General features: G+C 45.6%; 1 protein-coding gene across 11 annotated transcripts in view; it reads left to right on the forward strand.

Moving 5' to 3' along the window:
• nfasca (neurofascin homolog (chicken) a) overlaps positions 1-25204 on the forward strand; it is a 179492-nt gene that overhangs the window by 84676 nt on the left and 69612 nt on the right. For 7 of the 11 annotated variants that reach the window (XM_041195122.1, XM_041195120.1, XM_041195128.1 and 4 more), the window contains 8 exons: positions 946-1130; positions 5549-5680; positions 7691-7834; positions 9787-9898; positions 10652-10818; positions 12360-12507; positions 14070-14194; positions 17461-17505. In XM_041195122.1, coding sequence (XP_041051056.1) covers positions 946-1130; positions 5549-5680; positions 7691-7834; positions 9787-9898; positions 10652-10818; positions 12360-12507; positions 14070-14194; positions 17461-17505 — 1058 coding nt within the window. The remainder of the gene's footprint in view (positions 1-945; positions 1131-5548; positions 5681-7690; positions 7835-9786; positions 9899-10651; positions 10819-12359; positions 12508-14069; positions 14195-17460; positions 17506-25204) is intronic. The other 4 variants (XM_041195124.1, XM_041195131.1, XM_041195127.1 and 1 more) reach the window with 1 other exon arrangement.

Consider the following 25204-nt stretch of genomic DNA (forward strand, 5'->3'; position numbering starts at 1 on the left):
CTCCTTGATGCCACACTCGGTAAAGTGCTGCCTTGATGTCAAGGGCAGTCACTCTCACCTCACATCTGGAAGTCTGCTCTTTTGGTGCATGTTTGGACCTAGGCTGTAATGAGGCCAGGACCTGAATAGCCCTGGAGAAACCCAAACTGAGCATCAATGAGCAGGTTATTTCAGTATAGTGCCCCTTGATGGCATTGTTGGCAACACCTTCCATCACTTTGCTGATGATCAACGGGAGATTAATGAGGTTTATTGGCTGGACTGGATTTGTCCTGCTTTTTGTAGACAGGATATATCTGGGCAATTTTTCACACTGTTGGATAGATGCCAATTTGTTCTCGTGTTCAGTGTTCCGGAGCACAAGTCTTCCATACTATTGCTGAAAATTTGTCAGGGCCCATAGCCTTTGCAGTATTCAGTGCCTTCAGCTGTTTCTTGATATCAGATAGAGTGAATCGGATTGGCTGAAGATTGGAATCTCTGATCTGGGGTCCTCAGAAGGAGATCGAGATGCATCATCCATGGGCTACTTCTGGTTGAGTATGATGACAAATGCTTCAGCCTTGTTCTTTACCCTGATGCGCTGGGCTCCCCTATCATTAAGGATGGGGATATTAGTGAAGCCTCCTCCTCCTATTTGTTGTTTAATTGCCCGTTGCTATTCGTGACTGGAAAACTGAGAGGGCAGACAAGGCCTCTTAGCTTAACATCTCACCTGAAAGACGGCACCCCTGACGGTGCAGCTCCCCCTCAACCCTGCATTGGAGCATCAGTCTAGATTTTTGTGCTCAAATCTCTGTGGCGAAACTTGAATGCACAACCTTCTCACTCAAGCGGTGAGAATGCTGTCCACTGAGCCATGGCTGATCCATTTTTAGGCTTAGAACATTTTCAGGTTTAAACAAGGTCAATCCATGTCGCTGAAATAATTCCTTTAATTTTCAGGCCCACACCGGATATTATTTGGTACAAGAAAGGTGGGGAACTTCCGTGGCCAAAGGTACGAATTGAAAACTACAACAAGACATTGAGGATCTCTGACGTCTCTGAAGAAAACTCGGGCGAGTATTTTTGCCTGGCTTCCAATAAAATGGGAAGCATTAGGCACACCATCACAGTGAGAGTGAAAGGTAAAGACTCTATTCAGATCCATGCAGACACTGCTCGAGCTTTCATTTTCCCCCACTCCCTGCATTTGGTCCCACTGAATGTTCCCATTTTATATTCTCATCTGTAGAACTAGGGCTGTAACCAGCAAGACTACGGACCGGCAGCTGGAAGGTGGGATTAAAAAGGGCGGCCAGTTTTGTTTCTGTTCTTTCTTTCTCGGCCGGCGCAGAGATGAGGGGAGGGGCTGAATGGCTTCTTTCTGTGCTGTAACTTTCCTATGGGCCTGGAGGAAGCCATTATGGCCCCTCGATCCTGCTGTGCCATTTTGTAACAATGGCTGATCCACTTTCCCAATTTCACTTTCCCATATCCCTGATTCCCTTAATGACCAAATATCGGGTGGAATTTTACACCAGCGGGATTTTAAGGTCCCACTGAAGTCAATGGAGTTTAGAGTGACTCGCCGCATTTTACAGCACTGACCCCGGCATGTCGGGGCTGTAAAACTCCGGCCATTGATTGTTCTCAGTCTTGAATATACTCAATGACGGAGCATCCACAGCTTTCTGAAGCAGGGAATTCTAATGGTTCACAACCTACTGAGTGGAGCAATGTCTCAGTTTTAAATGGCCAACCCCTTATCCTGAGTCTACGCCCACTATGGACAGGGGAAAGTATTTACCATGAGAAACCCTCTGTGAGGTTTATCCATTTCAAATAAGAATTTATTTCAGTTTAGATCTCGGTTGGGAAGAGTTTTCTTTGCAAAGTAACTCTTGTCAGCTCTCAGTAGCATCATAGAATGAGAAAGCACAGAATTAGGACATTCAGTCCTCAGTGTAGATCCATCGGCTAGACCTCACTCAATGCCTCCAAAACTTTTGACAGTAAAAAAAGAGATTAAAAACAAAAAACTGCGGATGCTGGAAATCCAAAACAGAAACAGAAATACCTGGAAAAATTCAGCAGGTCTGGCAGCATCGGCGGAGAAGAGCAAAGTTGATGTTTCGAGTCCTCATGACCCTTCACCGTTCTGTTGAAGGGTCACGAGGACTCGAAACGTCAACTTTGCTCTTCTCCGCCAATGCTGCCAGACCTGGTGAGTTTTCCAGGTATTTCTGTTTTTACTTTTGAAAGTAAGTTGGATTTATTGACTGATAAAGGTTTTATGGGAACCCTTCACAGAGGTTGGTGTTGTGTTTCTATCAGCGAGTTAATTTACTCTTCATTTATCATTAGTGAGTTTTCTGAGAGATGTCAGTACTTGTGGCACTGGTCAAATGCATAGAAAAGCCCCCTCTGCTTTTCTCCAACAATGCAGCGTGACCTCAAGCTTAGAAATGTGACACCTACAGTGCATTAAGAGGTTAAATTATGAGAAAGGTTGCAAATGATTTCCTTCACATGAGTATAGAGGATTGAGGTTGTTTCAAATATGAAAAGAATTCAATCGAGTAGAAATGGAACTATTGAGGAAATAAAGAACAAGGGGCAATAGTCTAAAACCAGAGCCAGGCCATTTAGGAGGGAAATTAGGAAGCACCTTTTTCACATAAAGTTTGGGAATTCTCTTCCTTGAAAGGCTAATAATGCTGTGGACAATTGGAGTGTTCAAGATTTTTGTTAGGTATTGGTATCAAGGCATATGGAGTGAAGGTTTGCTCTCTAACTCATGGTCCAGCAATGTCTCTGTTTTAGAATTCTCATCCTTTGTTTTCAAATCCCTCCATAGCCTCACCCCTCACAAACTCTTTTGTCGCCCTGCAACCCTCCAAAACCTCTGTACTCCTCCAATCGCCTCTTGAACAACTCTGATTTTCATCACTCTAACATTGGGTGCTTTCAACTGTCTACACCTCAAGGTCTGGAATTTCCTCCCCAAGCCTCTGTCCTCTCTAACTCTCTCTTTTAAGATGCTCCTTAAAGCCGATAACTTCGACTAAGCTTTCTGTCATCAGTCCTAATGTGACTTAGTGTCAATTTTATTTTTTGATAATGCTCCTGTGAGTCACCTTGATGCAATTTGCTATATTTAAGGCATTATATGCAAGTTGCTGTGGTAAGGTGGGTAAAAGTAGTTTGTTAAAATTCTTCCAAGAGATGTGGGTCTCACTGGCTAGGCCAGGATCTATTGTCCATCCTTAATTTCCCTTGGAAGGTGGTGGTGAGCTGCCCTATTGAACCGCTGCAATCCATGTGGTGTAGGTATGCCCACAGTGCTGTTAGGAAGCGAATTCCAGGGTATTCCCCCAGCGACAATGAAGGAATGGCAATATAGTTCCAAATCAGGATGGTGAGTGGTTTGCAGGTGGTGGTATCCCATGCATCTGCTGCCCTTGCCCTTCTGGCTGGTAGAGGTTGTGGATTTGGAACGTTCTGTTGAAGGAGCCTTGGTGAATTCCTGCAGTGCATCTTGTAGATGGTACATACTGCTGCCACTGTGCATCGGTGGTGGAGGGAGTGAGTGTTTAAGATGTTGGATGGGGTGCCAATCACACAGACTACTTGATGGCGTCAAGCTTATTGAATGCTGTTGGAGTTTCATTCATCCAGGAAAGTGGGGCGTATTCCATCACACTCCTGACTTGTGCCTTGGGGAGTCTTTAGGGAGTCAGGAGGTGAATTACTCGCTGCAGAATTCCCAACCTCTGACCTGCCCTTGTAGCCACAGTATCAATGTGGTCCAGTTCAGTTTCTGGTTGAAGGTAACCCCCAGGATGTTGATAGTGGGAGATTTAGCGATAGTTATGTCAAGGGGAGGTGGTTAGATTCTCTGTTGTTGGAGATGGTCATTGCCTGGCACTTGTGTGATGTGAAAGTTGTGCCACAGCCACGATTTAATTGAAAGACAGAGCAGGTTCAAAGGGCTGAATGGCCCCTTCCTTATCCTGTGTTGCTTATACCATTGCTATTTCCCACATCCCATTCATGCCCTTTAAGTCAGAGCAATAATTGATGAGTTTGAGCCTTTGGCCTAGGTTGGAGTCGATCCAGGTCTTAGAGATGCTTTAGGAATGTTTGAAGAAGTGGGAGATCTGAGGAATCCCAAGGCCCTGCTTTTCCAAATACTGCCCTTTCACCTGCCAATTATATGAACATATGAAAAATAGAAGAAGATTACTCGTCCACCTAGCCTACCCCATATAATGGGAGTGCCTGATCTATCGCAATATATACACTCCCCACCCCACCTGGCACAATGTAATCTTCTGGGAGAGACAGAAAATGAGACAAAATCCCAGGTCAATTTGGTGGGTTGAGGGGGGAGGACATTTGGAACATTCATCTCTGACATGCCCACCCCCATCCCCCGTTACCCAATTCAAGCTAGGCCAAGGGGCCACTCTGTCTTGTTTGACATTACCAGGTCTAAGGTGCTTTGCACCCCAGTCAGAAACAGGTCTGGAACCTGCACTAACGAATGTCTGTGTTGTAGTGAATGCAGATGTCTGGATGCATCATTCCCAGATGATGGGGCAGTTGGGAGAACAAAGCTAAGCAAGAATATTTAAAGGGGGACAGGGTTAATCCGACAGTGCAACCCTTTTAAAGGGGCTTCTCTAAATTCTGAGGAGTTAAACAACTGCCTGCACCTGGGATTAAGCCAGATAGATCAGCAAAGCCCGATTACAAGTGAAAAACAGAAAGTGCTGGAAAAGCTCTGCAGGTCTGGCTGCAGAGTGGAAGAAGAAACAGTTAATGTTTTGAGTCCAATTTTTAAAATTGAGTCTTGATGGGATGTGGGCATTGCTGACAGGCCAATATTTGTTACCCACCCCTAATTGCCCTCAAACAGAGAGGCTTACTAGGCCATTTCAGATGGCAGTTAAGGTTCAGCCACATTGCTGTGGGTCTGGAGTCACACATAAGGTTGAGTAGGTAAGGATGGCAGATTTTCTTCCCTAAAGGGCATTAGTGAACCAGATGGGTTTTTACAACAATCGTTGACAGTTTCATGGTTATCATTACTTTCAATTCCATGTTTCATTAACTGAATTTAGATCCTATTAACTGCTACGGTGGGAATTGAACCTATACCCCCAGAGCATTAGTCCCTGGAATACTAATCCAGTGACCTTACCACTACACCGCCATCTCCCTCTTCTTTGGAGAAAGGTTTTATGCCTGGCCTCTGCTAAATTAATGGCCTCATCTGGAGTCCCAGTGAGAGCTTCAATGACACACCCCCGAGAGGAGGAGTCTGATCTCATTCCGAGAGTGAACACCATTTCCCAACATGTACTGAGGATGCCATTTTTAATCAGATCTTTAGTGCATTTGGTCATGGTCTTACGACCAAACAATCTCAATTTGGGCTTAGCCCGATAATAAAGCATTAGAATAATCTAAAAATGATGGTATTTGTCAAAAATGCAAATTCCATAATAATGTTATGTTTAACTGCCCATCACTTTGTCGTTATTTTTCATTCTCAAAGCTTCTCCTTATTGGTTGAATAAGCCCCAGAACTTGGTGCTGGCTCCTGGGGAATATGGCAGATTGATGTGTCAAGCCAATGGGAACCCCAAGCCTGACATCCAGTGGCTGGTGAATGGTGAACCCATAGAAAGTGAGTTAACAATTGCAGTGTTGTGGCTTCTATGTGTCCTTGTGATCCTCTCTAATTCATTTATGCTTCTCTGATATAGCCTGTTAAAATGGAAGTGCAGAATGGGTGTTGTGTCTAATGGAAGGGTAGGCAAGCTTTTTTTTAACCTGAAAATCCATTTTAAAAAAAACTGCCTAAAATAAAACCTATTGGGCGCCACAAGATGAAAATTCAGCATTTCAAGACCAAATATATGTCTAATTACTAAGCGTTTCCACTAGAATGCATAATTTGCATATATGATAAACTCATCACATGTATCAATAGGCAAAAAAAAACGAAATTAAAAGAACTAATTTTGAATGCTTGTATTTTGTGACTTTTTAAAATGCTTTCATTGTTCCCCCATTTATGCTTCAATTTGCACCTAATTTTTTTCAATTCATTCATGGGATGTAGGCATCACTGGCTAGACCAGTATTTATCTCCCAATCCCAATTGACCTCGTTCAGAGGGCATTCAAGAGCCACATGTAGGCCAGACCAGGTAAGGACAGCAGGTTTCCTGCCCTAAAGGACGTTAGCGAACAGTTGGGTTTTTAACGAGGACGGGTTTTGTTCTCATCATCAGACTTTCAGCTCCAGATTTTTATTGAATTCCCAATTTACCACGGTGGGCTTATGAACCCAGGTCCCCAGAGCATTATCTTGGGACCCTGGGAATACTAGTCTAGTGACAGTGCCACCACCTCACCTACAAACATATTCATTAAGAAAACGTAGAAGTGGTGAACCGTGTTAATTTACTGGAAAAACAGCATGTTTCCACATTGAATGGAAAAATAAGAAGAAATTCACATATAAAACTGAAACAATACTTTTTTGACCGTGTATTTGTAAGAAATGGAGCTTAACTGTCATTTTGTCAGCAGTCGTCTTTAAAACTAAATTAAGATGTGTGGAATTAAGACCATTTTCCACCAATTGATTTTCTTGACAAAAAAAGCTTCTATTAGCACATTCAGAATAATTTATCATATCAGCTTTACTCGCAGCCAAAAAACCTGTTCTTCGAAACTTAAGCATCATCTAAAACCATATTTCTAACACTCAAACAGTTTTATTTAGAGCACAATAATGTTTTTTTTGGTTAGGGTATAGGGGAGATGTTTGTAAGGGCTAGTAAATCCTTGCAAAGCCACAAACCCATGTCAATAAGGGTCTTTAGGGAAAACCGGTGTCCCACAACTCTCATTTATGATCCCAAGTAGCCGCACACACCAGGGGCTATACCCCGGGATCTTGACTCGGCAGTCATACAAAACGAAGTGAAGGGCCCTTCAGCTTCAGCTGGTGCAGTGTTGGGGACGTTACCCCTTCTAATATGCACCAGGACTGGAAACGGCGAATGAGTCAGAAGATCCTAACACGTCAGTAGGACAATGGCTCAGAAGGTGGAGACCAGCAAGGTGTGTGACACATCCAGGGCACTGTCATGACGCTTAGATAGGGAAGTGGCCAGTCACCTGTGAAGAAGCCGGGACCTCGCATAATATAAGCCCCATAGTTAGTCATGGAAAGTCATCGCCGCACCATGACGGCAGACCTCCTGATAGGAGGAGCTGCGAACTGCAGGATTTTTTTTTTGTTTTTTTTTGTTAAAATATCATTTGAATCTGTAAAGTGAAGCATAATTATTAGCCGTTTACCCCCCACAATAAAAACACAGCTCTTACTTTTCTTGACTTAATTCTTTTAGGCTTTTTGCATGATAATGCAATCCAACTAGAAAAGGTTGGGAGCTGCAAACGAGGCATTAAGAGCCACATGAGGCTACAGAGCCACAGGCTACTGACCGCTGGTCTAATAAATGATCAATTTGATGCCATGCACTTTACACTATTAATGAAAGTCAAATTTATCCCCACCATGTAAGGGAGTGTGTGTGTGTGTGTGTTTAATTTCTGCGGGATAGTCTAAGAGATTGTAAGTTAAACAACAATTAATTAAATGTATTTTTCTTCCTCTGAAGAGGTGCGACAGAGTCCAAGCCGTGAAATTGATGGCGATACGATTATTTTCCGAGAAGCACAGATTGGGAGCAGCGCCGTGTACCAGTGCAACGCCTCCAACGAGCATGGTTACTTACTGGCCAATGCATTTGTCAGCATCCTTGGTATGTTTAGAGGCAACTGGCTTCTCTGTAATGGCTGGTGTTGAGCTGAAAGTGTTGGCTTGCCACAGGTCTCAACTTGGTGATTTACGACCTTGAGTTCACTGCAGATGTGTTGGCCTTGGAGGTCGTTCACAGAGGGTCAGCTAACCTGATAAATGGGATTCCACACCTGAGGTGTGAGAATGGAGTGAAGGTGCTGGATTTGCTGGGCACTGGGAAAAAGGAAATTTTTAGATGATTTTACTGATGGATTTAAAACCCAAATAGGAACAGGCAATCTGAATATCAGAGAGTCTCCACTTCAGATGAAATGATGCTCCCTTGATGTGGGAGTTTTCGAGACCTGTTTGCCAATTCAACCAAGTACTGTGCTGGGCACATTGAATGAAAACTATTGTAGCGCAATCGTCAGCAATGCTTAAATCAAACTCTGTTTACTCACCATTAATGTAACATGCAAAGGTGAATTGTCTGATGCCGTGGCCTGTCTGGTGGATTATGTGGGAACCGTTCTGTAAACCAAGATGAGACTTTGATAGAATAGAATGTAATCAATAATTACCCAGTGTTCCCTCATTCATATCCTGAATGTCTGTGGTGCTGAATTAGATTTCATATTGAGTAGCTTAAAATGTTAGGCCTGGAAATTTTGTTTTTAGTACGGAAGAAACATTAGGAATGAGGTGATTCTCGAAAAATCCTAAATGTCACAGGGTTGAATTAGTTGAATATAATATAGAGGTGTTTAAGGTGAATATGGTCTTTTCAGCTTGATCGATTGGTTTAGGGAGTCAGAGCATTAACCATATATTTTGTTACCTCTACCAGGAGTTAACATCAGCAGAAATAGGGATGGGTGGAATATATTAAACATAGAGAAAGTTGATGGATCATCATGAGGATAAAGTTAGGTAGAGTGAGAAGTGCTGGCCCGAACACCTTTTCCCATTTCTTTTCCTTGCCCTCATATAAAGCTTACAGGCCCTGATGTGCCAAAAAAGCAGCTCAGTGGAGGCCTTAGCAACTATTTTAAGTGTTTATCCTTCGCATCATCCATCAGTTCGGCCGTCAGAAAGAAAGACAACCGAAAGTCAGAACCAGACACTGAGGGATCGTCCACCATGGTCCATTTTTCACAAGAACAGGGTATTCGTTTGCTCACCTTTTTGTTGTTTCCATATACAATATTGAGAGTGCTCACACAGAATCTTAATGGCACAGAAGGAGGCCATTCGGCCCATCATGTCTACACCGGCTCTCCAAATGAGCATTATAACTTAGTGCTATTGCCCTGTCTTTCTCCCATACCCCTGCACCTTGTTTCTATTTAAATAATCATTTAATGCCCTCTTGAATGCCTCGATTGAACCTGCCTCCACCACACTTCCAGGCAGTGCATTCCAGACCCGAATCATGTGTAAAAAAGCTTTTTCTTGCGCCACACTTTGGCAAGTCATCAGATTCCGAGTGAAGAGACAATGGTGATGACAAATGACCAACCCAGTTAACAGGTCGTCATGTCAGCCTTTGCTCAGTGTTAGCACTCTTGCCTCTAAGTCCAAAGATTGTGAGTTCCTGCCCCACTCCAGAGACTTGAGTGTGCAAACTTGGCCAAATCTTTGGTGAGTGCTTCATCGGCAGAGGTGCTGCCTATCAGACAAAATGTTAAAGTGAACCAAGGGCAACTAAAGGATCCCTGTGGCAATCTTTCCAAAGAAGTGCAGGAAATTGTCCTGGTTACAATGAAGTCTCAACCAAATTAACTGATCATTCAACTCATTACCATTTGTGGGACTTTGCTGTGTGCATTTGCCTGCAAAAGATCAATGGCTACATTTCAAAAAGCGATCCATTGAATGAAGTCTCCTTGCCGAGGGTGAAAAGACATTATCTATCTATTTCTTAGCACTTGTGGAAAGCTTTGTAGCTGATAGAATCTTCTTTGTTTGCAGATGTTCAACCAAGAATACTGTCCCGACGGAACCAAATTGTCAAAGTGATAGAAAATAACCGGACAAAGCTTGAGTGTCGGTTCTTTGGTTCACCAATCCCCACCCTGCGATGGTAAGTAGTGGGTTACCGAATCATCAATTAGTATTACACAGAATTTGCAACACAAGAGCAGGGCAGAGGCAGGGAATTCTACGGTGACTAACTCCACGTAAAACTGGCAGCCTCTCCACAGGCTCAGAGGGGGATGGGTGGGAAAGGGAGGGACCCCTCCTGATTGGGCACCCTGTGCTCACAGAGGACTCCCCTCGACCACCCACCACCCCCAACTTCCCCAGCCGCAAGGGGACGCTCCTGCTGAAAGAGACTGTCTCCCGCCCTCAACAAAGGACCGCCCTTCCCCCTCTCGCCGGAGCCTGAATGAGTGGCCCATCGAGCTTGACCCACTCACCTGTACTCAGGGGGCGTCCTCCGTTGTCACTGTCCGAGGGAACTGCTGCAGTCCCAGCAGTGTCCACCGCTCCCGGTGGCGCTGCTGGGACTGAAGAGCTGCCGGTCCACCGATTGGCAGGCACCACTTGGAAGCGGGACCTCTGCCCTTAAAGGCACAGAAGCCCCGACAGCAATGCAGTTGATTGGCATTGAATTCCATCACGGCTTCAGAAAAGGCGGCCATGGGGTTGCCATCAGTTTTCGGCAAGCAGACAAGGCCACAGCCATTAAATTCAGTCCATGGACACCAGAGCTGTGCACGGTGCTCCAAGAAGGTCTAACCAAGGGTTTTATTCAACCCCAACATAACCTGATGCTTTGTAACATCAGTTGGAATCCCACCTTTCCTCTGATGTTGTTTCTTTGTGTCTTGAGGTTTAAGGATGGGCAGGGCAATAATCTTTATGGAGGAAACTACATCATCCGCGACAACGGGACTTTAGAATTGCGCCGAGCTCGGAAGGCCGATGAGGGAACCTACACGTGTATAGCAACCAACTTACTAGGCAAGGCCGAGAACCGGGTGCGGCTGGAGGTCAAAGGTAGGGTTCGTCATGCCAAGTAATGAGCTTCTGTCAGTCTGTGTGAGCCGGGCTTGTTTTCTGGTAGCTGGTAGTGGATCTATCTGCCGGATACCCATCGGGATCGATTACCAATTGTAGACTTCTCAAGGTAACCGCTCCTTCCGTTTTTCTGTTTCAATAGGAAAAGATTGTTTAGCTTTTGCTGGGCAAAAGTGAAATACCGCAGATGCTGGAAGTCCGAAATAAAATGAAAATAATGCTTGAAATGTGGTTCCAGCAGTATCTGTGGAGAGGGAGACAAGAGTTAAAAGCAGGAATTTTACCGGGACATTGGGTCAGTTTGGAGGCGATGGGGGTGGGGTAGGATGGAGGCGATGGGGGTGGGGTAGGATGGAGGTGATGGGGGTGGGGTAGGATGGAGGTGATGGGGGTGGGTTAGGGAGGAGGCGATGGGGGTGGGGTAGGGTGGAGGCGATGGGGATGGGGTAGGATGGAGGCGATGGGGGTGGGGTAGGGTGGAGGCGATGGGGGTGGGGTAGGGTGGAGGCGATGGGGATGGTGTAGGATGGAGGCGATGGGGGTGGGGTAGGGTGGAGGCGATGGGAGATGGATAGGGTGGAGGCGATGGGGGTGGGGTAGGGTGGAGGCGATGGGGGTCGGGTAAGGTGGAGGGGGTGGGGGTGGGGGTGGGGTAGGGTGGAGGCGATGGGGGTGGGGCTGGGGTAGGGTGGAGGTGATGGGGGTGGGGTAGGGTGGAGGGGGCGGGGTGGGGTAGGGTGGAGGGGGCGGGGTGGGGTAGGGTGGAGGGGGCGGGGGTGGGGTAGGGTGGAGGCGATGGGGTGGGGTAGGGTGGAGGCGATGGGGGTGGGGTAGGGTGGAGGGGGCGGGGGTGGGGTACGGTGGAGGTGATGGGGGTGGGGTAGGGTGGAGGGGGTGGGGGTGGGGTAGGGTGGAGGTGGTGGGGGCGGGTAGGGTGGAGGCGGTGGGGGTGGGGTAGGGTGGAGGCGATGGGGGTGGGGTAGGATGGAGGGGGAGGCCTGCTGTAAAATGGGAGCAGATCACTTTTAGCCAGAAGGGTGACCTACTGTTATGAAATAAAATGCTGGGACTTCAACTGGGGGGTGGTTGGTGATGAGTATAAGAGAGGGGATAGTTAGGGGCAGGGGGTGGGGGTGGGGTACTGGGGGGCGGGGTTGGCCACTCTGCTGCCACCTCCTGGTGGCCAATGGCCATAGCGGGCATGCTCTGAAGAAGAACCGGGGCAAAAGGCAAGAGGAGACTCCCAGACTCAGCCTCCCTCAGGCTGTCCTATCCTGGAAATATGGGAGAAAAGGCCGCAGGACAAACTGTCAAAATGAGGGATAATCCCTTAAAGTACAAGGCACCCTGCCCAGAAGTGTGATATTTTCACATCACTTCTGCGTTACCAGCAGCGGGAACTATGGAGGGTGGATGTCTGACACGGAGGTGGTGGGACACCGATTGAGGTACTTTTCCCTCTGCTGCTTTAATGATGACACGATGCTCACTTTTCTTTCATCTCTTCGCCATTAATTTAGACCCTACAAGGATTATACGGGCCCCGGAGTCCATTACTGTTAAGAGGTCACTTGCTGCGAAATTTGAATGTAAAGTGAGACACGATCCAACAATAAGACTGACAGTTACCTGGCTGAAAGATGACAAAGTTCTGTCCTTACCGTGGAGGTGAGTCGTCCTTCTGTTCACTGCTTCCTCATCCCCTCAGTGTGTCCCCTATCCTGGCTGCTTTTGCTGGTTATAGTGGGCTCTGACTTTGTGGCCGGGACCACAAGAAAGAGGCTGCTCACTCACCTCTTATCTCATTGTCTGGTACAGAGGAAAACCTTTCCGTTCTGTCCCTTGGTCTGAGTAACATGGTTCAATTGACTCTGAGTCCTTAAGCAGCAAATCAAAACTCACCGGGATTCCCAATCTAGATCATTCCTGCTGCAAAGTCCGGTGCGAAGACTTTGGCTGGGATTAAATTGAACAGTGTGGCGATACTCAGTAGAGCAGATTTTCAGAGTACAAGATAGCGGCAAGAAACCCCTCCCACTAAAGGTGCATGCCAGAGGATTCTCCATGTGTTTCTATCAGTGGAAGGACAGTTGTAGATCAAGTGTCAATGGGCAAGTCTCTCTGGTACCAGTGTAGGTTTGGAAAATCAAGCTTGTGTCTTCTGACACAAGATAAATGGCTGAGTTATTGAAGGGTCAGTACTTCACCGACATGGGTCACTACTTCACCGACATGGGTCACTACCTCACCGACATGGGTCACTACCTCACCGACATGGGTCAGTACTTCACCAGCAAGGGTCAGTACTTCCCGAAATGGGTCAGTACTTCACCGACTTGGGTCAGTACTTCACCGACATGGGTCAGTACCTCACCGACATGGGTCAGTACTTCACTGACACGGTTCAGTACCTCACCGACATGGGTCACTACTTCACGGACATGGGTCACTACTTCATGGACATGGGTCACTACTTCACCGACATGGGTCACTACTTCACTGACATGGGTCACTGCTTCACCGACATGGGTCAGTGCTTCACTGTCATGTGTCAGTGCTTCACTGTCATGTGTCAGTGCTTCACTGTCATGTGTCAGTGCCTCACTGTCATGTGTCAGTGCTTCACTGTCATGTGTCAGTACTTCACTGTCATGTGTCAGTGCTTCACTGTCATGTGTCAGTGCTTCACTGTCATGTGTCAGTGCCTCACTATCATGTGTCAGTGCTTCACTGTCATGTGTCAGTACTTCATTGTCAAGTGTCAGGGCCTCACTGTCATGTGTCAGTGCTTCACTGTCATGTGTCAGTGCTTCACTGTCATGTGTCAGTGCTTCACTGTCATGTGTCAGTACTTCACTGTCATGTGTCAGTGCTTCACTGTCATGTGTCAGTGCTTCACTGTCATGTGTCAGTGCTTCACTGTCATGTGTCAGTGCTTCACTGTCATGTGTCAGTGCTTCACTGTCATGTGTCAGTACTTCACTGTCATGGGTCAGTACTTCACTGTCATTTGTCAGTGCTTCACTGTCATGGGTCAGTACTTCACTATCATGGGTCAGTACTTCAACGGCATTGGTCCGTACCTCACTAACATGGGTGAATACCTCACCAATGTGGGCCAGTACCTCATCAACATGGGTAAGTAGCTCTCTATTATGGGGAGAAGAGGAGCAAAATAGGAGGAAAGAGGAAAATGAATGTAAGTGACTTAAGCCTGCCTTTATTTTCAGGATGAAGAAAGATGAGGATTCTTTAACAATCATCAATGTGTCTGAGCGAGACGAGGGGATTTACACGTGTGTAGCCAGTACAGAACTGGACAGTGACTCAGCCAAGGCACGTCTCACTGTTCTAGGTAAATTTAATGATCTTTTTGCTTCTCCAAACTATAAATTGTGAAATTAAGTGCATTTAATGTCGTCACTTTTCTGATGGGCAGAAATTGGACATTTCTCAACTTCTTCACAAGGTCTATTTTCATTGAACCCATGAGAGCAAATGGTGGAATGACATTTTTTCCCCACGTATTTCTGCCCAAGATCGTAGCACAGCTTCCCGTGTCTTCCCATGGCACTCTTAAATAATGGACGTCCCAGAGCCTAGAAACTAATGACTGTTTGCTTGGGCAGGTGGGTCACCTGGTGATCGTGCTTATGACATGTTAGACATTTAACTGAATGGTGTTCAACCTGTGTTGCACTCACTTGGTGCATTGTCACCCTATTGGCATGGACTGCTGTTCTTGTGTCAACCATATTATCAACTGAGTGTGTGCTATAAACTGTATGTTTTCAAATTATTTATTTCAGGCAAGTACCGTAACGTCTGAACTCACATATTCGTCTTGAACTTCCCACACCTAACAATGCGTGAAGCAGATGAAGCACACGCCTACAACTGTTTTCATAGCTTATTTTTCATGGAACAGGTCACTAGCTTGAATCCAGAGGCTATATCTTGAGAGGCGCCACTCCACATTAAGTACGGCTGACCAGCGGTCTCTCCCGCTCTTACCGCCTGCTATAGGTATATTGGAATGATTTGCAGGTTGACGGTCAATCTGTTTGGCCGCGTTATGGACGCACCTTCCGTGGCCATTGAGTCCTGGAGAGGCACTCAAACCCAGAGTTTCCAGCTCAGAGGCTGGGACTCTACCCATTGCACCAAAAGACTTCAAACTCACATATCACGAGATATAAATCAAAACTTAAGAAGCATTAATGATGAGAAAAGGTCCTTTTGGTCCATCAGAGTTTGCCCCTTTAATGTCAGTGAAGGGTGTTGGGATGTGTCAATCCTTAATAAGACTACAATTAGAGAAGGTAGCAAGATCATTAGAAAGATTTGGAGTTCTGCTAAGTTGCAGTATCTAAACCAAAATAGCCCTAAACCAGTGGCAGACAGGTCCTTAAACAGAATCCTAATTAGTGTAAAGTTTAAAAGTGAAACCTGGTTTTGGTATGATGTTATTAGTAGTCGGGAGCTGGTCATAAATGTTGCCAGGGCTTGAAAGTTGCAGCTGTGAAGAGAGATTGGATAGGCTAGGGTTGTTTTCCTTGGAACAGAGGAGCCTCAGGGGTGACCTGAGGTGTACAAAATCATGAGGGGCCTAGATAGGGTAGACAGGAGAGACCTGTTTCCCCAGGCTGAGGGGTCAATTACCAGGGGGCATAGATTTAAGGTGATTGGTAAAAGGATTAGAGGGGACAAGAAGAAAAACCTTTTCACCCAGAGGGTGGCGGGTTCTGGAGTTCACTGCCTAAATTGGTGGTTGAGGCTGAAATGCTCAACTCATTAAAAAGGAACCTGGATCTGCATCTAAAGCGCTGTAACCTGCAAAGCTACAGACCGGGTGCTGGAAAGTGGGATTAAAATGAGCGGCTAGTTTCTTTTCTCTCTTTTTAGCCGGCGCAGACAGGATGAGCTGAATGGCCTCTTTCTGCATTGTAACTTTTCTATGGTTCTGTAGTTCCATAAAGAGGAAACAGAAGTTTAAATGATGGGGTTTTATTTTAGCAATCAAAGTTTGAATTCTAAACATGGACCATCCCAAAGCAACAGTCAGAAGAGCAATGCTGAATATTTTAATTGGATTTGAGCCCTGGTCACTGGAGCTACATCTGGATGCCAATGGCAACTCAAAGTAAGAGCAGCTCAAAGATGAAATTGGTCGGTGCTACAAGTTTCCCAGATGTGGGGAGCCATGGGGTTTTCAAATTTATTCTTTCACGAGATGTGGTGAATCATCCCTGATTGCCCTTGAACTGAGTGGCTTGCTAGGGCATTTCAGAGGAGTAGTTAAAAGTCAATCACATTTGCTGTGGGTCTGGAGTCACATGTAGGCCAGACCAGGTGAGGACAGCAGATTCCCTTCTCGAAAGGGGCATTAGTGAACCAGGTGGGTTTTTATGACAATCGATGACAGTTTCATGGTTATCATTAGACTAACTTTCGATTCCAATTTTTAATTGAATTTAAATTCCACCAGCTGCCTTCTTGGAAATTGAACCCATACCCTCAGAACATTAGCCTGGGCCTCTGGATTACTAATCCAGTGACATTACTGCTACACCACTGTCTCCCCTGCATTGGAAGACGAAGGGGAATTGTGGTGTTTGCACACAGGACTTGCAATATTCTTAGGTCTAATAATTGGACCTGACAGCTTGAAAAATGAGCCTGTTGAACGTGTACATATGTCGCATTTTTGAATTCAACTTGGGATGTGAGCATTGTTGGCTAGGCTAGCCTTCATTGCCCATCCCTAATTGCCCTTGAGAAGGTAATGGTGAGCTAAGAGACGGTAGCTTGTGTGTAAACCACCATCTGCAATACGACCTAATAATAGTGGGCACCAGAACCCCAGGAGAGCGACCTGAGAGATATGACTGGTCAGTGATTCCAGCCTCCTTGCAGGGAAATGTTTTCTGTTTCTATGGGTTCCATTTTGTTTTGCTGTCCATAATTAACAAGCGCATCATAGTCAGGCTGGAAACTCGGATTCTATCAAAGCAGAAGTTCAGAAAAACATTGACGGTGAACAACACGCTAGTCCAAACACTTCTGAGTACTTTCCAAGGTGGATCCCTGTCCAGAAAGTGTCACTGTGAAGAATGTTGGAGATAGGAAAATGATGCCAGATCATTCACGGTTCAAAAGAAATGATAAATTCTGCTTCTGAAGTGAAATATTTTGAGGCCTGTGAGGCGGAATGTCTGACGATAGTGCTCCTTTCAATTGCACCTGATCTGAGTGCTGCAATTTTATAGGCCCTTTCAATTGGATGTTGGTGCCATAATTCAGTCGCAAACTGGGAAACAGGAGACCATAAACCTGCAAGAATTTAAATTATACTTTTTTAAACTGTGAATGTGAGGACAGTCGCTTCCAGGTGTGACTGAATATTGTGGGGACATAATGTCTTGGAGCAAGTTATAAATGAGGGGATAACGGTTTTTTCAATGAACAGGTCATTCAGTCATTTTGTATGCTGTCTCAGTCGTTACCCACTGCACCTCTTGTCTGTTCTTGTTCAACTCTACTAGGAATGTCTTTTTTAACTGTTTCTTTTTTAAGGCTTAACATGAAACTAAACTCTCAACCTTCCTCTTACCTCCACAGTTGTCCCTTCCACCCAAATTACCCCGCTTGCTGCTGTACTGAAAGGTAATCCACTTACTAACTACTTCAAACCTATTAACATTCTGACCCGGACGTGAAAGCCCAACAAGGTCCAGAGTTCCCGAGGACAGACCGGGATGTGAGCAATGGTCTGATGTCTTTACCTTGATAGCCACTGCATTCTCTACAGAGTTCTTGGTATTTTGTGGGGAAGGTTTGAACAGTGTAGTATCAAAATGGTACCCAGAAATAGCATGGTTACTCAAACTGTTTTCAGACGTTATTCTTGGCATTTACCTGGGAAGGATGGGACAGAGTAGGTTGAGGATACTTGTTTGTTCTTAGCAGGTGGACAATGCTGGCATCTATTTCCCATCTCTAGTTGACCCGAGGAGGTGGAATTTGGCTGCCTTGTTTGTAAAACTGAGTGGCTTGCTAAGCTACTTCAGAACAGGTCAACCGTGCAATTTGGAACAGCCGATGGAAACGACAAGACATTTGGTCTGAGCACTTCAGTTCCGTGGCGAGACTGGAGAAGCTGGGGTTGTTCCCCTTGGAGCTTGGAAGGTTAAGAGGAGATTTGATGGACGGTTTTCAAAAACATGAAGGCCGGGATTTTCCGGTCTCGCCGAAAGGCAGTGGGTTTTTGGTTGGCCCGCCACGCCCCCCCCATGGCAGGTCCCACCACGGTGGGTCTGGAAAATCCCGGCCAAATAATTGCCATAGAGTAAGTAGGGAGAAATTGTTTCCAGTGAGAGCAAGGTTGACAACTAAAGGGCCAAGATTTAAGGTGGTTAGCAAAAGAGCCAAAGGCGACACGAGGAAAAAAAAATCCTGCAGCAAATTGTGGTCGGAAATGTGTTGCCTGAAAGAGGGGTGGAAGCAGATTTAATGGCAACTTTCAAGAATTGGTTAAACACTTGAAGGGAAAAAGCACATTGTCGGCCTGTGAGGAAAGGGCAGGGAAATGGGATCAATCAAATTGCTTTAGCAAAGAGCCAGCACAGGCATAATGGACCAAATGGTCGCCTCATGTGCTATATATGATTTTATGATTCTATGAGAACAAGCTTCTTTAATTTCTGGAATCTGAATTGATTCCAGTCCCGTAAAGTTTCATCTCAATTCTATGTTGGTATGGATCAACAGATGAAAGTTGTACTTAATTAAGAAGTTTTGTGTGTAAGACTTATCATTTAAGTTAACCATTTTAGGCCACATGAGTCATTGGTGTTGAGAATGGAAATGTTAAGACAGGTGACACATTTCTGAGATTGGACCTAAGAGGGATTGTTTTGTTGGGAAGTGGGGGGAGGTGAGTAAAAGCATTTTTACTCTGCATCTAGCCTGTGCTACACTTAGGGTGCAGCTGAAATTAATACTAGGTGCAAACTTTGGAAAGTGGCCTTTTCCCAACAAACAAGGAGCAGGAGTAAGCCATTCAGACTCTCGAGCCTGCTCTGCCATTCAATAAGATCGTGGCTGATCCGATAATAACCTGAATCTGCATCCTGCCTACACCCAATAACATGTCACCCCCTTACTCACCAAGAGCCTATCCACATCTTCCTTAAAAATATTCAAAGAGTCTGCTTCCATCGCCTTTTCAGGAGGAGAGTTCCAAAGAGTCACCACCTTCTGAGAGAAAAAATTTCCCCTCACCTCTGTTTTAAATGGGTGACCCTTTATTTTTAAACAGTGACCCCTCCCTAGTTCTAGATTCTCCCATAAGAGGAAACATCCTCTCCAAATCCACCCTGTTAACTAACATTCCTCACACAAGCCCCATAATCTTGGCGTTGGGATTGAGCGTGAGAAAGAATGATCAGCCGTTCTAGCTACTACCACCGAACTGATTTTACAGATTCTCACTCTATCTCCTCTTGGTATCCCTAGTCCATGCCCAAACTAGGGGTTAAGAGAGTGAGTCTCCAAGGACGCTTCCACGGTGCCCTCTGTAACTTGCAAATAGGAGGCTTGGAATGGAGTTCCCTTCCCTCGGTAAATCCCACAGTGATACAGCTGGATCAGGAATTATCTGTGTGGGGAAGTCGAAGAGATATACATGGCACAATAAGCCAGTACCCCAAGGAGCTATGTCACTGTGTCTCCAACACCCACCTTGAGCATCAAGAGCAGCATCTTGGTGGGATGGTCCGGTCACCTGGAGTACATGAAGGAACCTCCCAGCCTTTTAGAAAAATATCATTTAAACGCAAAAAAATTCTTTGTATTTTTTCCCCAGTGTATATATATATATATATATATATATATGTATATATATTTTTTAAAAGATTATATCATTTTAAGATATCACATTAGGAATGCCAGGTCTAACCCAGATCCCTCACTATGCAAAATAGCAGCACCTTCCATTGCTGGGTACCATCATGATTAAGGAGGTCATGTTGCATTGGTTGCCTGATGTAGAAAGTGACTTTACCACCTTGGAACATGCTCAGCCTCTCTGCAGGTTTCTGATTAACAGTACACCAGTTACACATTGAGGTCTCATCAATGTGTGTCCCTAATAACCTAACGCATACACTAAACACACTAACATTGCCTGATATACTAAGAACTGTGGTATTACATGCACTGTATATGGCCCCCTTTCTAATGGAACTCACAGGGCTGTGCCACATCCTCCTCCTACCATTGCTCTTACTACGTAGAATTTTTTTTTATGAAGGGGTTACTCTACGGTTTACTCAGTGAGTTACTCAACGAAACTGCTGTTGATGTGTTGTACATTGTACATTGCTAACAGGGGTACAAGTGGTGTTCTAAAGCCACCGACGATAATGAGGGGCAGTATGACTATGATGTTGGATGACCGACCACAAGTGGAAGACCTACACCTTTACTGTGACACTGAAATACAATATTCCAGGAAAGCAACGAGCACAAGTTTGTGGCTTACTTTTCTTTAATATTGTTTAAGTCTCGACAGCACAGCCAGCACTCACAGGGCCAAGGAGGGAAATCATGGGCCCTGATGCTTCTCCTGTCCCCAGGCCCCTTATTCCTCCCCCCTCCCACACTTTAACCCTCCCCCTCAATCATGCATGATTTATTTTCCCCTTTAAAGATTCGCCAGTCACCAAACAATCACAGAAAAGTACTGGCAAAATGATAACGCCCATTGTTGACACCTGGTTACAAACGTCATCCGATATATATGCAGCACGGGTCATTAATATAAAGAGCAGCAACAATATAATACAGTGTTCATTTGTCTGCGCCTTATAGGTGACCCCACTGCCAACTATTAGACAAACCAGAAAGTACAAATTTTACTTTAGCAGTATCATGCAACATCGTTAATTTGACAGGGAAATATCCCATTGGTTACCTGTAACAGTGTGCAGATGATAACAATGATTTCAGTGACTGCCTCAGCTCTCATTAGCATGCACCACATGAACACAATGACAGTAAATCAGTACTTGCAAACCAGATAAACTGCACAAGATCTGTTCCATTCTGTAGAAGTAGAATAAGATTTTCTCCTGCTTGGGTGCATACTATTAAATATAATTATTTGATACCAGGGATGTAATTAGATTCTATTTTATCAGTAATCTCACAGGATAGAAAGATCAAATGACACCTGAGCAACAAAGTCGGACGATTGACCCATATGGATCTTTACTGTCAGTGAGGAGTGTTGGAACCCTCAGGTACCTCTGCAACAAGACTTTTAAGAGGACAAACACTGAATGGTTCACAATTGTACCTGTGTCTTCTTGATCAGCAAGTCTGAAGACTCTGCTGCTTCTCACTACAATATATTTTCAACCTCTACTATGCAACTTTATCACAATATTTCAATACCTCAAAAACTCGTAAAAGGCACCAAGATAGAGTGTGATAATCGGTAAATAGGTGAAAAGACAAGATTGAAGCAAATGGAAAAGACTCTTGAGAACCATGTGCAGGATAAAACAGGTTACTGATTCACTGTGAGCCCATTATGCAGCCCTGTCCTGGCAATCTCACCCCACAAAGCCCACCCACAGTAAACTCTCATTAGCAACAAAATGAACAGAACTCCAGCCATGATTCTACTCTCTGATTGCAAGAAAATAATGGATGACAAAGGTCATATTGCCCAGTGCATCTCATCCATCCCAGAATGACATATAAACATGCTACATACATGTAGGTGTTATCTTTCTTTCATTACACCATGCAGCAGACAGAGTGACTGTAACAATGGTAAAATGGAGTCCAATGCTGATTATCTAAGGATTATTAATCACAGAGCAATCAACTGATGTTAAGAAAATGGCTATAAAGAAATTATTACATTTACAAAACAATTCACGTCTGTAGCTAACCACCCCCCCCACACACATAATGCCCCCTCCAACCTCCTCCCAATGCCCTCTCCAGCCCCTCCTCTAACCTCCCTCCAATCCCCCCTCCAACCGGCACTCCAACCTCCCCCAACTCCCTAATCTCCCCTCCAACCTCCCATCCAAACCCCCCAATTTTCCCTCAAATCCCTCTAACCCCACCACAACCACCCACCCACCCCGAACTACTCCCACCAGCCCAAACCCCCCCCCAACCACACCCCGTCTCCACACACACACACAGAGAAACACACACACACAGCATCCTATGGGTTGTGAAATTGCAAGGGTTTCACTTCCCGGTTTTCGATCAAGAACACTCGAATGACAATTGTTGGGCTGCTGTTGACTTTTGGGCAACTTCAGTTTTCTGGCAGGCTTTCCAAGAACTAAATCGGACCCATGAAGCTGCCTGACGTTTGGAAGCAGCAGCTCAGTGAAATTGACACTGACATTGACAGACCGGCATTAAAAAGATCAGAACTCCCCATTTCCGATTTTTTAAAGCCGATCTGCGGCTCTGCCTGTTCAGTCTGGGCAACGAGAAGCTCCATCTGAAACACGGATCCCGGGAACCCCCTAACCTCGGGTTCCCAGTGTTTGGCACTGTCTCCACCCCACTCTCCCTAATGAGAGCAGCCGGTAGTGGGTCTCTGAGTCTGCCCAGTGCTTTCCATCTTGGCACTAATTAGAAACAAAAAGCTCTGAGAAAGGGTCATACGGACTCGAAGTGTTAACTCTGTTTCTCTCTGCGCAGATGCTTTCATTCCTGCTGAGCTTTTCCAGCATTTCCTGTTTTCATTGGTACTAATTAGGCTCGGTGCCGAGTACTTTTTAAAAATTCATTCGTAGGATGTGGCCAGCATTTGTTGCCATCCCCAATTGCCCTTGTTCAGAGGGCATTTAAGAGCCACCCTCATTGCTGTGGGTCTGGAGTCACAGGTAAGGGTGGCAGATTTCCTCCCCTAAAGGGCACTAATGAACCTGATGGGTTTTTACAACAATTGACAATGGCCTCATGGTCATCATTAGACTTTTAATTCCAGATTTTTAGTGAATTCAAATTCCACCATCTGTCGTGGACAGGATTCGAACCTGGATCCTGCAAAGCATTACCCCGGACCTCCGGATTACTGGCTCAGCGAAGATACCACTATGCCTTCACCTCCCCTCAGCAGGGCACTGAGCTCGATGTCCAAGTGGAGCATCTGCCTGGTACAATGAACAATACTTAGCCTCAGAAACACTGACAGGGGAAAATCCGTTCCTTGCCTTCATATATTGCAACTATTTTTGGTATCAGTGTTTTCTCACAGATGTGCTCAGCCATGCAATGGTAAGCTCACGTCCCAGTTTTTTTTTTACCACACACATGTTTACCATCTTGTAAGAGTCCGTAAGCACTGTTCAGGAATGCCAGTCACAGCCCGGTACAAACCTGGTCCACCCTAATGCACATTCTTTGTGTTTAGACATCCTTTCTCTTTCATATCTCTCTCTCAATTCCTCTTGCTCTTTTTTTTCTCCTTTCTCTCTTTCTCTTCCTTATCCATAAGAATCAGTCAAGTGTAGTTTGTAAACAACTAATATTTGCTTCCAAAGCGATTGCACTAATTGAGTCCTGCTGAAATAATCAGAAACACAGACTATTTTATGGAGAGAATAAAGGAAAGTACCGAAACAAGAGACCTTTATAATTCGCTAGTCAGGCCACAGTCAGAAGGAAACAGAGGAGACTTGCAGGATTGGTATCAAGACTGAAGGACTTGAGCGATGTGGAGGAACTGGAGAAGCTGGGATTGTTCCGCCTAAAGCAGAGAAGTTAAGGGTTAATTTAACAGAGGTATTCAAAATGTTGCAGGATTTTAATGCAGTTGATAGAGAGAAACTGTTTCCATTGGCAGAAGCATTGGTAACCAAGGGGCCTCAGATCTCAGATAGTTGAAAGGAGAACTAGAGGGAAGACGAGGAAAAGATTTTTATGTGTAGAACCTCTCAGACGGGCATCCTATTAAGATCATTGGAACAGGAACTGGAGTAAGCTGCTCAACCCTTAAACCTGTTCCATCATTTAGTGGGATAGTCGCTGTAATTTAACCCCATCCACTCACCTTGGCTTCATAACCTTTTATAGCCCTTAACAGGTAAAAACCTATTGATTTCAGGTGTAAGATTATTGATTGAGCTAGCATCTACTGCTTTTTGTGGGAGAGAGTTCTGCACTCCTACCACTGATTTACATGAAGAAGTGCTTCCTAACTTCTTTCCTGAATGGACTCGTTCTCATTTTTTAAGTTTACGTGCTCTTGTGCTAGACTCCCTCACCAGCAGAAAACGTTTCTCTACACCTTTCCTATCAATTCCTTCTGAATGTCTAAAAACCTCAATCAAATTTACGCCTTAATTTTCCATATTCCAGGGAATGAAAATCTTATCGTGGGCGGTTGATCCGCTGGATTATAATCCAGGAGGCAAAGACAAAAGTTTAGTACATTTCCTCGACTCAGTTGCATGAATGTTTCATATGTACAGGTTACACGTTCCTTTGTCAAACAGTTTAATACAGGCTTGTCCAGCCCACGGCCTGCAAAGCCCCTTCATGTGGCCCCCAGAGCGCTTGTTGAAAATGCCGTTAGGACAGGCCATGAGTTTGAAGATTTCGGCAGGGGATTGTTCCTCCAATCACAGCCTGGTTCCCTCCCACGTTTGCTGCTGATTGTCTCACTCTTGAACCTATCAGCAGCAAACTTGGAAGAGAACCGGGCTGTGATTGGAGGAATCGCAAACACTGGCAACTCCGGAGTGCGCTGATCCTTAGCTCACCGCACTTTCTCTCCTGGATTATAGGCTTCGGGCCAGCTCCAGGCACATTCCTCCCATGTTCTCCCAGCTCCTTCCCCATGTTCCACTGGTTCCTCCCACGTTCCCACACCCAACCCACCTGTCCACCCCACCCCCCCCACCACCACCGGGTTCCTCCCCACGTTTCCCCCCAGCCCCTCCCCACATTCAGCTGGCTCCCAGTGCTCCCCTCAGCGACCGCCTGCTTTCAGGTGCCAGTAGGCCTCAGGCCTCTCACTCACATTGCAGCTCCCCTATCCTGGCAGCTGATTTCTTGAGTGAGGGTAAGTAAGTGAGTGCGAGGGCGGGTGGGTGGGTGGGTGAGTGAGGGTGGCTGAATGATCAGGGAGTGAGGCTGGGTGAATGAGGTAGGTTGGGGAGGGAGTAACTGAGTGAGGGAGGGGGAAGTGAGGGGGAGGGAGAGTGAGGGAGATTGGGGGAGAGTGAGGAAGGCAGGGAAGGAGAGTGAGGGAGGGAGGGTGAGGGAGAGGGAAGGAGGGGAGTGAGAGGAGGGGAAGGGAAAGGAAGGGAGAGACAAAGAG

Source organism: Carcharodon carcharias, chromosome 9, assembly GCF_017639515.1.
Source record: "Carcharodon carcharias isolate sCarCar2 chromosome 9, sCarCar2.pri, whole genome shotgun sequence".
Classification (NCBI taxonomy): domain Eukaryota; kingdom Metazoa; phylum Chordata; class Chondrichthyes; order Lamniformes; family Lamnidae; genus Carcharodon; species Carcharodon carcharias.